General features: G+C 32.3%; 1 protein-coding gene across 2 annotated transcripts; it reads right to left on the reverse strand.

Moving 5' to 3' along the window:
• Positions 1-10,450: 10,450 nt before the first annotated feature.
• On the reverse strand, positions 10,451-16,300 carry LOC121124014 (dihydropyrimidinase). 2 transcript variants are annotated; one of them, XM_040719101.2, is made up of 4 exons: positions 16,094-16,300; positions 12,397-12,603; positions 12,112-12,329; positions 10,451-12,049 (listed from the first exon to the last, which is right to left on the reverse strand). In XM_040719101.2, exons 2-4 carry the CDS (start codon positions 12,525-12,527, stop codon positions 10,698-10,700), a joined length of 1,701 nt encoding a protein of 566 aa, XP_040575035.1. In that variant the 5' UTR covers positions 12,528-12,603; positions 16,094-16,300; the 3' UTR covers positions 10,451-10,697. The 2 variants fall into 2 exon arrangements, with proteins under 2 accessions (XP_040575035.1, XP_040575034.1); XM_040719100.2 differs by having other exon boundaries at positions 12,397-12,560; positions 16,094-16,229.
• Positions 16,301-16,683: the final 383 nt, after the last annotated feature.

The following is a 16,683-nucleotide window of genomic DNA, read 5'->3' on the forward strand; positions in this document are numbered from 1 at the left end:
GGAAAGTAGGATTACCTGTTTAAATAGCTCTTCTAAACCGCAATTAAGTAGAATACTAAATAACTTAAGTTCCTCCTAACATTTTTGGTTATTTTCTTCCCAGCATAGACCGAGGCTTACAACTATTCCCTACATACAAACATAATAGTTATACAATGTATACAATGTCTCATGAATGATTTGTTGTGATACTCTTATATTGTATGAATCTCGAATTGAATGAAAATACAAAATATATTTTTAATAATCTGAAAGAGAAATTTGTTGAATCATCGGAGGCTCAGCTGTCTTGATGTTATTTGATTAGTTCTCTGTTAAATTACTTCATTCCTAACTTATAGAAAATTAATTTCTATCACAATTTTTTAAATATATATCTGTATTTCCTCCCATAAAATTACGAACAGTCATTCATTCATCGTAACTAATATACCTGAGACTAATGGTACCCTCAATATTATCAGAAAAGGGGGGGGGGATAATTATACAATTCTATTCTACCATTAAAAATTGGTTTAAGATATCTTCTATAGTATATTAATTATATTTTGCTTCTTGTTATGAAATTATCATTAAAGAAATAAAGTAATCTATTAGGAATTAACGAGTGAATAATATATGCTATCCATAATTATATAGAATATATTAGTCACGTCGTTACCATCCTCTAAAAAGAAATAAAATAAAAGCCCATATCATATGGTAGTTACTAGTTAGCCAATTCTTCCCAATTATGGAACTATCATTCAATAACTGTTGTTAATTGTTCACAGCCTAAAATGAACTTTTTCTTATTCTACAAATCAACGTCCAGAACACTGATTAGGGGTAGGGGTGGGTTGGAGGCGATAATCGGTCCATTATTTTCCTACAAAGTTGATTCTTGAAATTTCAGTAATAATAATCACACATTTGTGACTACTTTTGGGATTCTATAATTTTTCTCATATCTATAAACATCCTTACCTCACATTATTTTGTTGCTAAATTTGTTCGCTTATTTTCCCTATATTGTTGTTTTTAACGATGATTGGTTGATTTTATATTAGTTTTTATTAATCTCTAATCAATTCTCCACAACTATTGAATAAGAATAGACAAACTACCAACTGAAATTGGGCTTTTTTTTTTCTCTCTTTTTAGAGGAAAGATTGTGAGATACAATAAAGGTATCGACGTGTTTACTTTATAGCAGTTAAGATATTCATTTGTCAAGATTTCGAGAAGCCCTTTATCTTTTCTTTTTAAATTTTGAAATTGGATTGAATTATGTATAGAAATGGATTACACAAGAGAAGGATAGGAAAAAGATATAATATTTTTCTGGGAACTATACATTAGTCGTCATAACATTTTCTTATTCTTTTCTATAACTTAATATAGTTACTCCCTTAAATGTAATATGATTGTATAAATTAATATATCATTTTCAAGAGCTGTTTCACTCTTAAAATGTATTAATCTCTAAATTTTAATTTTCCTACTAATGACAGAACGTTGTATTTTCCCGGAATGTAAAACAGGGAATATAAGTTCACATAGAATCTTAAATAGAAAGAAATGGATAGATGCCATTGAAAAAGTAAGGAACTTTTAGACTAATCCTCAGTAATACTACTAGGGAGTATTTTGCATATGTTAAAATAAAAGAAACCGAAAATCAACATGTTAACCATAACAATTTGAAGCATGTTCTAGAAGAGAGCAAACTAAGATGTCATGACGTTTATCAGCTGTGACAAGGAGGGAGGGGAGAAGACATTGGCAAGATTACTCTGATGTCGATTCTCAAATCTATATCAGTTTGCTAACTCAAACAAATTTTATTTTCATCACTACTTATCCTTCTAATGCCAAGAAACCTCCAATGCTGAATTCCTTAAAAATTGTAACAGAGATGACCTGTCAGCAACATCAGAAATGAAAGTTATATAAATACGAGCTTTGTTTAAAAAGTAAGGGGACTTTTCAAATTTTGTGGGTGTGATATGATGAATTATTTTTTTATTTTATGTTAATACACTCGCCAGGAACATATGTTTATTGTTTCATCTATATAATATGTTTAGTTTGTTTGTGAGAGGTATAACGGTTAGAAGTTTTTTGTGTGCTCGGCGATTTTTTGCTATTGAATAACTGGATCAAAGAATTTCCATCAAATTTTGTGTAAAATATGAAATAAAGTTCTCCAAAACACTTTAAATGTTAACTATGAAACTGTTGTGAGTAAAAAAAATGTTGACAAGTGGTACAAACACTTCCAAGATGACCGGGAAGATACCAAATGACGGGACTCCATCTGAGCGCCCAAGCACGTCAACAGCAGATGAAACCGTAGAAGCAGTGAATAAATTTGTTTTTGAAAACCGTCAAATCACATTATTAAAGCGAGGTTTGTTTATTCGTCGACCTCTTGATAACAATGTTGGTTACTATCGATAGTAAAATCATACGAGGAAAATTACACCACTTGTTACAACTAAGCCCTTTGTACACTGGGGGTACTTCATCTGAAATTTATCTAGTGAGTTTTGAATTTTTACTAAATTAATATAAACCTACTGGTAGGTTAAGAATCAATACTTCAAATGATAGAAGTAAAATACAATGAAAAATTGTTTGTTACAAAAATACTGTTCCCTCCAAAAATTACTTTAACTCTTCAGGATCAACTTGCTTATTGCAGCTGTGCCCGGTATTCCTAGTGAGAAATCCTAAAGGAGGGAGAAAAGGAAGGAGCTAGTACGTTGTTTGTTGATATTTCGTTCAATTAACTGTGAATATTTATTGCATATGAACATAAAATGAATAAATTATGGTGATCAGGCCAAACAAGACGACAATGAATGTATTGATTGATCTTTTCATGTGACCTATTAATTACCTCAAAAGACTCGTGTATTTTTCTTTTTTTACAAGGATTCAATCATAATTTATAGTTAGCATCAATGATTTCACATATAATTGACTCACTATGTAATCAACTCATTAGCTCCATTCTTTCGCTTTATGGAAAATTTATAACAAAGTGCAACAACTACCGTTGTTCATATGGTACTAAGGTGTATAACTTGATATGCAGCATAATTACAGGAGCTCAGGGCATATGTGACGAGCACCCACCCCAATTGACTCACAATTGAAGGAAACTGTTACTCAAATTTGATATTTTTACCACATAAAATGACTTGATGCCAATGATAAACAGTGATATCTACATTAAATCTAAGTAATATGTACTGAAAATCCCTAAAAATAACCAGATTTGTACAATTATTATATATTTTTTTTTGAATGAGTATTAGAAAACTAGGATAATTAAATATAAATTATCTTATTCTTTCCGTTCCACTAATTCATTTTATCTATGTACAACTCAAAAATAAGATTCTATAACAATGTAATAACATATCATTAATACATTTTGAGGTCATTTATAAATAATAAAATACGGCAATAGAGTGATAAAGTTGTGACGTCACGTCAAAACGCTCTATTAACAAATTTGACTACAAAAGAAAAAAAAAAAAATGAAATAACAACAAGCTAAAAGTTGCTTACTATGGGCGTATCTAACAGATTAACAATAGTAACGGTCGGTCTCTATTTAGGATCAAGAACTGCGGTGCAGTTCAGTACGATTTAGTTCAGTCTCACTTTATAGTCCTTAAAAAGAAGGAAAACTCGCTCTTCATTATGTCATTCAGGTGTTTTTTCCTGATGAATTAAAATTATTCAGTTGTACTAAAGAACTGTTTTTTGGGTCTGGACACAATTCATTAGACCGCACACAACACTAACTACAGGCTTATTTGATAATAATTTTGAAGAAGAACAAATTCAATTTTGGAGGAATATTAATAATTAATTAAATACAAATTTTGGATTTTTAAAATTTGAAAACTTATTAATTTGATAATGTAAGATAAAAAATATTTTCTTGAAATACTTTTTTTATAAAATATATTTTCTTGATGTGGATTATTATTCTTTTTACCGATATATCGAGTCGATAAACCGGAAGTCAAAAATTGGGAAAGTAAGAAGGAGAGCAAGATAGAAAAATAGAGGGAAATGGAAAGCATGTGAAAGTTTAAAGGTATATCAGACATTTATATTTCAAATTCACCTCCCTTTAATTTTTTTTTAGTATAGTTATTGTATAATAATACATTTTTTAAAACGTACAAATAATATTTATCCGGAGTGATAAGGTGTGGTCTAGTAACGCCAATACTGCGTTTCGGCTGGATTTTTCCATGGGGCACATTTTATTTTTTGTTAAAGTTATTTTTTGGATGTTCGAATATTTTTTTATTATAGGTTTCTTTAATTACTCCTTTAATCATCCGTTTGTGAACTTCCTTTTTTTGGTGTAGTACGATATATCCGTGAAACCAAGAACTTGGACTTTTTGGGGACATCCTCAACAAAATTTCAAATAATTTCTACGTACACTTTGTTTCAACCAATCATAGTACAAGGGGGATGTATTTATTGTGATTTATTTGATACAAAAATAATAATAACGTAAAAGGAGATTTTAAGTAAATTGAATCAACTTATTTGCCAAAGAGAAGTTTTCAAAATTTTTAAACAGTTCAAGGAGACTGTCACGGGAGCTACTTCGGGACCAAGGAAATCACGAAAGAAACTGAAAACTACACGGATGAAGATTCTCCGAAATCTATTAAAGTCTATTAAAAAGTGGACTAATGTATTTTAATGTCAAAGATTTTATGCACAAAATCCTCTGGCGAGATCTTAGGCTGAAGATTTATAAGCTTAGGATTCGTCATTGTCATACAAAAGCCTCTCGGGTGAAAAGAAGAAGTTGAGCTCTAACGGAGCTTGAAAAAATCAATAAGCCTCATACATTTTATTTAGCAATCATATACTTTAATTTGGAGCTCATCAAATACCGTAATAGGCGGCAAGGAATCATATCCAAAAATATTAGCAACCTCCCAGAGAATAAACAAAGTGTAACCAGACGGATCAAAGTTCCATCTGTTTTTCTTTAGGGAGTGATTTCGTCCGACTGAAAAAAGCTTCTGTTAATTTTCATAGAAAAAAGAATGAAAAGTCTTAATTTAAAAAAAAAAAATAATTTATCGGGTATTTAATTGGTAATTAGAATGGTGCATACTTATACCGAGAAGATTGTGTAATAAAATAATCAAGAAATGTTTTTAAAAACATCCCAGTCCCAAATATTGGGCAATAATTTTGTTGTTCCCGAAAAATCCTATCTTCTACTTCTATGGATTATATACTAACACTTGTAGGTTTAATGAGAATGTGAACATTGCTTTCTTATATTCGTTTGTGAAAAAAACAACAAAGAGTGGCTTGTGGCAAAATAATACAAATCCTTCTATGATAATATTATTTAATAAAAATAAAATGCACGTACGTATGTATCTCACAGAGGGCACTGTCAAAATTATGATGAACATACCCTATTTTTTAAACAACAAGCTACAAACTATCCCACCACCTTGCAAATTAAATATATAGTTTTTAGTTTGCTCATACCTATCAAATTTGAAATATTCCAGAGCTTTCCCAGTTTTTGTCTGTTTTAAATATATATTATAATGCATATCCTCATAGTCTATAGACAATGATATTTTCAACAATTTGTCATGCTTGTAAATGATGAGGGAAAAAAAGTCATTGACGTACATTGATTTTTAATTTCACAGTTAAAAGCAAGAAATTAAAGTCACGCATATTTCCAAGTTGATATTTTCCTAGAATTAATTTGAAACGTAAATCCTTAATCAAAAACAATTTAATCAAGTTACTGCATCACAATTCTACAGCATACCGTATGGCATGGAATTCTAGAGACCTAGAATAATCACACATAATTTTTATTCCCAAATGAGGAATATATAAAAGGAATGATTGGTTGTAATTATATAAAAAAAGAGTCAACGTCATTTTTTACTCAATTCCTACAAGAGGGGAAACAAAGAAAAACAAGCTAAGGTCCATTCGTGAAAATTCCCTTGTCTAAAATTACATGACCATAGGCACTAGTCTTGGATTAAGGAATAGAAACCCTTATAAAAACCAACCAATAACCCTCTTAATTTACCAAATTGCACACTAGGCAGTCAGAATTTGTATAGGATACCCGTGCGGTCTCAATACTGGTTAAAACCACTACCGTACCTTCAATCCCGTACTAATTCCCTATGGATTTACATATACTCTAGATTAATGATTTGTAAAATACAAACTTAAAACCGCAAGGAAAATTAAACACCACTGCCGCCGCTTCAAGAACCATAAAGGGCCCCTCTAATTCCCTCTGCAACAGCGTTGAAGAGAAGTTATGCTTTTGCCTCTGTTTCTTAGTCACCAGGATTACTGTAAGTGTTACAGATCGATTTTGATCAAACATTGCACGAAGATTATGTATGGTTATAGTAAGGGGCCATTGAATTTTGATAGGTCAATGGAACACAAAACGTTAATTAAAAATACATAATCGACCAAAACATATTCTGGTATAGAGCTCAAATGGGTGTCCTTATTTAGGTTCAATAAATATACTTCATAACAAAAATAAATCTAATTAAGAAGAAATGACCATAGATGGTGGTTTGCTCTCAACCGATAGCCCAATCTAGTTTCTAAACATTTTTTTACAATGACGGTTTTGATGGCCACCATCTATTTCTAACGGTTTTTCTACAAACGTATCGGCGGATCCTTAGATGGGTCATTTCAATCTGTAGATGGGGCAGATGGGTATATAAATCACTATATTTATGTATACTCAGAGGCGTCCGCTGGATTAAATTTTTTGGGATGGTCATATTTTTTTAAAATTTTGCTCTTAATCAGGACAACAGTCCTCGATTGGGGGGGAGAGGGGGGAGCTACAGCCTCTCCAGTAATCCTCCCCCTCTACGAACACCCCTGATACTATAGTTGTGGGCAATTTTTTCACATAAGTCAATTTTCCTGCAGGCAATTTTCAACTGAGGGCAATTTTTTGACGACAATATTCTAGCAGTAATCATCTTCCTAGAACCTAATAATAGATATCATGAGCTATAACTGGAGTTTTATAGGTTTATTAATAATAAATATTGATAATAAAGCCTAGATAAAGGCTAATCCACTTTGTTCCTACGCTAATAATATTGAAATTCCGAGTGTTATAGCTGTACTTCCGGTTGTTTTATTTTTAAAATTTTATGTAATAAAATTTTTCTGACCGATGCAGTATATATACATTAGAACTTGTCTAACTTTACCTTTGTTCATAATAGTTGAATATCCCTGGTCTTTGTTGAATTCATTTTTAAAATATTGAAATGATAATTTCAAAAAGTGGACTTCTAAGAAAAGGACAAATATGTAATCCCAACGAAGGAGTCGACTTTGCTCTGTTACGAAGATTGTTAGTTTTTCTTGGATGAATTTTATATCCCGACGCCGAATAAGAGCATCTCTTGAGATTGATGATCAAGTTAAAATTTTCTTCCTTAAATTCCTTCTATATGCCTCTAGTTCCAACTCTTAGAGAATATAGAAGTTTGTTTCTTCCGGTCTTAGTGGAGATGGAGATTCCAGAATCGTAACAATAAAGAAGGGATCCATTCACGATGAGTTGGGGGGGGCAATTTAAATATAAATAATATTTGACCTATTTGAACTTGTACGAAGCACGGTATTATATTATGATATTAGTTATTATTATTTATGACGGGGTATGACGTCATTATCCTATATTGAAATATACAACATTATTACGATAATGTTGTATATTTGCTAGGTCACTCCCGTAAAAAAAGGATAACTCAAAAAATACAAAATCGAACCGAAATCCTAGAAAATGCATATATTTTTTGAATTGGTATTTTTTTAAATAAAACCTGAAATATTTTTCTATAATATAAGCTATGATATTCCTTATCGATCACTTCAATTTGGTGATTGTCTTAGTAGTAAAAAATGACCATGACCAATAATAGCCAAATTACTATAATCCCAGATATTTCAGAATTTAGAGGACTGAGAGAATCCTATTTGGATCTTACCCTTAAAGATAAAGATATTCTTGATTTAATTCTATTGGTAGACATTTTGAACTTACAATTGTTTCTTTGTGTAATAGCTGAAATACACTAGTTTAGCTAATATTGTAAATTGAAAGCCGGTAAATGTTCATATAGATATACAGGGCATGTCAGCAAAACATGGACTGTTGATTAATGATTATTTTGTCATTACTATGAAAAGCTTTAGTAATTATATTTTGATATTCTGTTTCCGCTGTCCTTTTTACATAATTAAACTATACTATTCGTTTAGTCCTTTCATCATCAATTGCGAGTAACAAGTGAAAGGCAGCTCATCGAAGATCCCCTAGATGCTGGAGTTGATGAGAAGAAGATTACATACATTGTTAGGTGTTCAAGGAACCTGGTTCTTAAGTTGGCGAAGATGAAAAAAAATAAAGAAAATGGAGAAGACCTCTCAAGTATGTCAGGCGGTAGAGGATATAACTAAACTGGCTGAGAGGGATATTAAGTTATTGTTAAGCTTGGAGAAGAATATAAAAAATAATCCAACTAAGTCAATGAATCGCCTCACCAACGACTTTTAGAAAGGCTATGAGCTCAAATTAGAATTAGTTTCTGGCACAAGGATCCCACACCACCTTCTGACTGAGGACATGCAAGCCAGGAGGCTCGAGAGGTACAATAAAATACAAACATGGATAAAAGGCAAATTGGTCAATTTTGAAAATTTTCTCGGACAAGAAGATTTTCATATTTAATCTATTCGACAACCGCCAGAACGACCACTGCATGCAAAAACAAAAGAATAGGTCCAAGAGGTTTACTAAACCAAATATCCTCCCCAAACAATGGTCTTTGGCTTTGTGGCCTTTGATGGAAGAAGAAGTCTCTGTTCTTTTTCAAGACTGGACAAACAATCGGCATAGAAGGCCTAATATTCATGGCTGAAGAACAACAACCCGAAGAGTAACTTTGAGAGGACTCAGGATGGCGCCCCCTCTCACACGTCCACCAAGTGCCAAAAGTTCTGTGTAGATAACATGGCTCGATTCTGGTCCAGAGATATATGCCCCCCCTTTCCTCACCAGATTTGAACCTACTGGAAATTTCTATATGGAACACATTGGAGAGGGAAACCAACAGGACCTCACACCCAGATCTTGACCCACTGAAGTCCTCCATAGTAGCTGCATGGGACAACTTATCAAAGGAGTTTGTCATCAACTCCTGCACGGCCTTCAGGTTATATTTAAGGTCTGTGATTGATAATGAAGGTAGTCATATTGTGTAAAAAAGTTTTGCACAAACCTTGTCTACATGCTTTATTAACCTTATTTTTTTTTTTTTTTTTGCTTATTATTGAAAATATAAAATTATTGGTCAATTTCTAAATCCATCTCTCGAGTCCAAGTTTGGCTATACTACCCTTTATATATATATACATAATCCCGCGGACACCCCGGATAGTTATTTTTTCCCTTGTAGTTATCAGTCCAAGTAGGACATCTAATATATACAAGAGTTTTTATTCTTATACCATTTGATTGTTTATGACTCAAAGATGACCGACTTCCAGAATGATGGCATTACCGTCAAAGACTCAATTTCTATTATTCACCTTACATATACTATAAGCAATGATCTAGCTAGACAAGTCCCAATGCCTGTGTAAGTCCTGAACTTTTTATTTCATGAAATCATGTATTAACTCAGAACCAATAGTAACCCATTTTATGATTTTACATTACACGTGTAAACAAAAAGTAAGTATCTACTATAGAGGTCTAATTTAAAAGAAACCAATTTTCCTAATTCCAAACTCAATTCTCATTCTCTAATAATTATATTTTTATGTTATTGGTACTTATGTCAAAAAAAAATTCCTTGTTTTGTAGTGTCTATAAAAACATTTGAAAAATTGTTTATAGAATAGACAATCTTTATAAAGTTTTCAAAAAAGTTTACCCCTACATTTATTTATTAACTATTTTTTCCAATAGTAGAAAATTGTGGTGTCTGGTATCTTTACAAAAAAATTAAAATCTAAAGTTGATTAAATTTTAAGATTTAAACAGTTAAAAAAGATTTATATTAAATTATAAGCTTGTTATTTCTTCAATCAAACATGTAAGCCATAAAAGTTAATTTAAGACATTAAATTATTTCTTTAACTGAAGAACAGTTTCTCTTTTAAGAGCGAATAAATCGACCGTACAAGTGGTCCATAAATTTATTTTATTAAATTGAGTAAAGTTGATTTTATTCCTTACTTTACGCAGTTTAATTTGAATAGTTTAATAAAAATGTAATTTTACAAAATGATTTGATCATTGAGATTATTAAAGCTAACAAAAAATATGTTTGGTTTCAAACACATCTTTACTAAAATTAAAATCTAAAGCTTAGAAAATGCAATTATGGCATATCATCTTCATACAACAATAGCCATTTATGAACATTCCGGACAGTTACATTAAGAATTGGCTATATCAGTATTTTATATTTTAACTAAATACAAATAAAAATCTCGAAATTTTATGACAAATGCATCAAGTTTTTTAAGAGATCGTTGATAAAAATTAATTATAAAGAAAGTTACGGTTCTAAAACATTAAAGTATATGTACTATGGTGAAATTTTTAAAAACATTTAAAACATGATGGACGATCTTCCTCCAGGAGGATTTCTATTACGAACTTGAGGCTTAGCATCTATAGCAGGCCTATTTCCAGTCTCTTTTTCAACATCTGGATGACCTCCTAGATCAATAGATGGGCGTTTTACGATCATTTCTTTTTCTTGGCATTTGCTTTCATCAATGAACATATCTTCTTTTGTTCTTTGAACAGGAACTTCTTCACTATTGCGTCGTTCATCTGCTTCTTGGACTTTATTATACACATATGGGGAATATGGGGCGTTAGGAATAAAACGGCCGGATCCAGTACATACTCGAAGTCCTTCCTCTGGACTATTAACGATTTTTCCACCACAGATAACAGTTTCAGGAATCCCATGAAGTGTCATACCTTCAAAGATGTTAAAGTCAACATTATATTGATGTGTCTCAGCAGAAACTGTTTTAACAGTATTAGGATCCCAAATCACAATATCAGCATCAGATCCAGGAGCAATTACACCTTTTTGAGGATATATGTTAAAGATTTTTGCTGCGGTGGTGCTGGTTACAGCTACAAATCTTTCTGGAGACATATTACCACCATACACTCCATTTTCCCAAATAATACTCATCCGTTCTTCAACACCATTAACTCCATTTGGAATTTTAGTGAAATCATGCAGCCCCATTGCCTTTTGCTTAGAATTAAAGGTACAATGATCAGTACCTGTACAATCCAATTCGCCTCTAGTTAAAAGATCCATCAAAAAAGCAGGTGTAGAAGGATCCTCTCTCAGTGGAGGACTCAACACGTAGCCAGCTGCGTGTCTCCAACATGAATGATAGTAATGTTGTCCATCGCATGCCAAAGAAGCAGCAATAGGTTCACCAAATACAACTGCCCCTCTGTTACGATGCCTAATAATTGTTTCGGCGGCAGGTTTTCCCATAACGTGAACCACATACAGTGGACATTTTACTTGATTAGCAAGAGTACAAGCTCTGAACACTGCTTCAGTTTCAATATCTTCTGGACGAGACAAAGGATGACCTTCTGGTCCTGTAATCCCTTTTGCTAAAATTCGTTGCTGATTCTCAGCAATAGCCTCTCCATTTTCGGCATGAACCTGCGCAAGACCTCCGACAGCTCTGCAAGTTTTCATACACTCTAACATTTCATCATTGGTGAGCATAAATATGTCCTTGTAAGCCATAAACATTTTAAATGAATTAATTCCAAATGTATCTGAACAAATCTTGGACATTTCATGGCGAACATCTTCATTCCAATGCGTTACTGCCATGTGCAAACTATAATCACAGCATACGCGTCCATCAGCTTTTGTTCTCCACTTGTTATACGCCTCAATTAGGGATTCCCCTATTACAAAATATTGTTTAATTACAAAATTAATACTCTTTATAAACCTGTCATTGATTTACCTTTAGCGGGTATAACAAAGTCTATCACCATGGTTGTTCCACCAGCCAATGCAGCCTTGGTTCCAGTGTAGAAATCATCAATTGATTTTGTACCCATGAAAGGCATCTCAAAGTGGGTATGGGTATCGATCCCTCCAGGCATTACTAGTCGTCCAGTTGCATCAATTACCTTTGTACCTCCAGGTATATCTAAATTCTGGCCAACTTTGGTGATAAGTCTATAAAAGAAGAAACATCATATCAAGCCTGGATACATTACTATACCTATAAGCATTTGTTACTTACCGATCCTCAATATATACATCCGCACGGAATATTCCATCTTCATTGACTACGTCGCCTCCTTTAATAATGAGCCGATTTTGTGAGCTTTGTAGATGACGAGGAACCTTCTTGACGTGGGGTTCTTCATCCATATTGTAATATTAGTCCAAAAGTATTTGAATAAACTTAAATAGACAATAATTGCCAATTGTTAATAAGGTATTGCACCTAATTATATAAGTAACTAATAATTAAAAACCTGTATTGATAATTTTTGATCTTAGCAGTGGTGCATAAAACTATGACACGTGGGTTTAAAAAAATAAAAGAAGCCTAAAATGAACATGGAAATCCTTACAATTGGAAGAATGTTTGCAAGGAGTGCAGGTTAGCTGATATTAATGTTGCATATATGTATAATACCACTTTGGCATTAATGTATCAAATATACATGGTGTTCCAAAATAAGAGTTAGGTCTAATGTATAATTGATACAACATCTCATATACATTTTGAAGTCTTCATGCCCATCGGTATCCATATATGAAAATTTAAAAATAAGTGATCTATATCCGCCCGAGATATGGACTTGTACTTTTTGGGCAATGGTAGTGTAATTAAAATCATAAGATGGGTTTAAAAAATGAACTTTTCAAGGAAATTTTGCTTTATATTTGGGCTGTAAAACCATTTTAACTAAAAATTTTAATTAAATTAAAAAAAGTTGGATGATTTCGTCAAATGATATGAGCAAAAGAGCACGCAGATCCTTGTTGGATTAACCAGTATGGTCTGGGATTATTCAGAACCCATTACAATCATTCTTGAATGGTTGTGTTCATGTTGGGTCGAAATATGGACCAAAATGTTGAGTACTATGCAATTGCTTCCTCAATCTCATTATTAATTCGGACGGAGCATCAAGGTGATCTATTCTTACAATTATTTTTCGTTTAAAAATTAGTTCAGTTTAAAGAAATACTTATTAAAAGGTAACTATTATTTATTTAGAGAATTTATGTATCCTTTTAAAATAAATGACTACTTCAAGAAAATTCACGAGGAGACCAGGCAAAAAACTAAGCTTTTTTCCCTAAAAAAAGGGGCTCATTCATTCCCTACTTTATGATTTGAAGAAAATAGTAGCAGAAAAAGTTTACTATCACTTCAGTAACGGTTAATTATTCTTGCAATGTGGTTTGTGTAACAATTGTTAGACAATCTTGAGACGTTAAAACTATGATACGCCAAGAAAGCTTCCAGGTATAGTATTTATTTCTTTGGTAGCTCATTAACTTTGAACTAAGTTGACTTTTTTCAGAATACATCATTGAGAAGAGAGAATGTAAGAAGACCATGCCAAAACTTGGCATTGATGGTGGCCAAGGTTTTTTTTAAAGTATGCTTAAGTATTCAAGAGCAAGATCCAGCTCATCTCTTCACCTCAAAAGGCCAAAAATACTCTGGGGCGAAGAAAATGTTTTTGCTTGCAATTGTGGAGGACTGTCCTGAAAATTTATTTAATGTCGGAACCATCCTGTATAAGTGGCATGTGATTTCAAATTGCTAAATATGTGACTGACTTGGACTGCAGAACCATGCAGCTACCTACTCTTGCTACTCGTGTGAGCCCAAGAACATATGAGAAAGACCCCTTGAGGACTTTTGGCAACATCAAAGCAAACTATAATGATTTTAATTATGTTGGCAAAGAAGACAGAAAGGTTGCCAGGGACTTCAAACTGGATACTCTCGAGCAAATTGACCACAAAAATGTATTTGGACATATTGATGCCCTTTGCTCATTCGACAAATTAAAGCAGTGGAGTTTTTGCAACACTCTTGATTTAAATTATGCCAAACTGATTGAAAACTACAAGAGAGCTTATTGAAAACGTGCAAATACAATTATCCCCAAGTTGCACTGTACCATTGTACATGTCAAGAAATTTATAGACCGATACCAAGAGCCACTAGGATTTTACAGTGAGCAAAATGTTGAGTCTCTCTACATGGATTTATAGGATACTTGGATGAGATACACAAGGAAGAGTAACCACCATGACGATGCCAACCAGTTGTGGAAAGCAGTAGTTCATTATTATTCATATCACATTTGAATATAAAATCTAGTAAAAGTCCGGTTGATTTGTGTGTGTTTTATGATGATTTTGGAAAAGCTTTGAAAATGATCCAGTGTAATTGTCCAACTTTTTTTTACGTGAAAAAATTATATACAAGGATTATGCATAATTGTAGTATTTTATAAAATTAGAGCTACTATCTGAATGTTATTGCTGGTTAATTCAATTTATTGAACTTTTTTAAATTGATCATAACTTCATCAAATCTTAACCATTTAAAAAAAAAACCTCTACTTTTTAGTTGAAATGGTTTTACGGCCCAAATATAAAGCAAAATTTCCTCGGAAAGTTCGTTTTTAAAGCTATCTTAGTTTTTAATTACACTAAAGCTACCCAAAAAACCAATCCCTGATTTTTAAGTTTGCATTTTTACTTATGGCCATGCAGACTTAAAAAATGTATATGAGATGTTGCTTCATTTTTTTTAGACCTAACCCTTATTTTGGAACACAATGTATACATGTGGATACTAGGGTGTTTGTATAGGACAGGGATGTGAGAGGGCGTCCCATAATAACAATCCCACGATAAGTCGATAACAAGATTTATTACATGGTGTCAGAAGTTGGATAAATGATCCCGGATAATGAAGGAGGAAGCAGTGACTTATACCTTGACTCCAAATGGAGATATACATCCAATGATACCTCCTGCAGCTCCTCTGGTAGTTAGATGGGATACGGCCTATAATTGGGAGCAATTTAAACTTAAGTTTTCGAGATACTCAAGACTCTATTAAGGCATATATACGTCGTTCAACAGTAGGACAAGAGGTGTTGGAAGTGTACAGATATTTCGAATTATCAAACTTCGAGAGATTCAATTACAAGGTGGTCAGAGGAAAGTTCGAGAATATTTCAGTCCAAAGAAGACCGTAATATTTGAATACTTTATCTTATGGTCCTGTAATTTTTCAAAAATAAATTCAAAAATCAAATCCAAGGGTATTTACTAAAAATTAAATTATTTGAAACAAAATTTCAAATATTAAATGTTTATAAAAAATATTTCAAATATTAAATGTTTATAAAAAATATTTCAAATATTAAATGTTTTTAAAAAATATTTCAAAAATTTCAAATATTAAATGTTTTTAAAAAATATTTCAAATATTTCAAATATTAAATGTTTTTAAAAAATATTTTTTTAAAAATTTCAAATATTAAATGTTTTTCAAATATTAAATGTTGTTAAAAAATATTTCAAAAATTCATCGTTATTTAGAGAAAAAATAATTTTTGAAAAACAATTTAGTAAATGAAATTTCAAATATTGAATTTTCAGAAAAAATTTCAAATATTTTAATTTTTTCGAAAATAAATTCAAATATCCATAGGCCTTTACTAAAAATGAACCCATTTGGGAAAAAAAGGGTGTAGTCCTGTAATTATGGAGTTAAATATTAAATTATTTCTATTTTCACTACCCAGATAACCAGAAAGGGGCTTCCCAATGTGAACTTTTGCATTAGACTGTAGCAACATAACATATACTTAAGAGACACACACCATGAAATAATTCAAGTGAATCAAGTATATAGGTAAATTTATTGTTATAAGAAGTTCAGTACTTACATTTAAAGGAAGAAGGTATTCTTCTCTAGACTTCTTAAATGCTTAAACCAGACGTTGGGCTATGACTGTATGTTAATGTAGTATGTAGTGATCAATGTTTGAGGGCTCTTTGAAAAAGGAACATGTGAGTATTTATACAGAAAACCACTTGATTTTCTACAGTACCGGCACTTAACTCATGTTTACGCTTCCCACCTGTGCACACACACACACACGGAGAAGAAGCATCCTATTTTTCTCCCTCAAGATGACTCACCTATACAGGGCCGTTCAGGTAAATCCGGACCATCTTTAAAAACATCCTGAAATATAAGGAAGCATTTAACTCGGTTATTTCAACTCTCAAGGGAGAGGTTCAGCCTTACCATTAAGTTAGTTGCAAAACTTTTAATTCAAAAGAAGTATTTACGATGTAGGAGACTCGGAGGAACAGCATCATCGAATTTGCTTGCGCATACCACAGCCCAGCGAACATCAAGAAGATGCTCAGATATCCAAAGAGCACAGTCTACGACTGAAAAGAGGAAGGCATATATGAGAAATTCCCAGAGTGATAAAAAATGCAATCTCATATTCCCTTGTAGGCCTCA

The sequence above is a fragment of the Lepeophtheirus salmonis genome, chromosome 9 (genome assembly GCF_016086655.4).
Source record: "Lepeophtheirus salmonis chromosome 9, UVic_Lsal_1.4, whole genome shotgun sequence".
Taxonomy (NCBI): domain Eukaryota; kingdom Metazoa; phylum Arthropoda; class Copepoda; order Siphonostomatoida; family Caligidae; genus Lepeophtheirus; species Lepeophtheirus salmonis.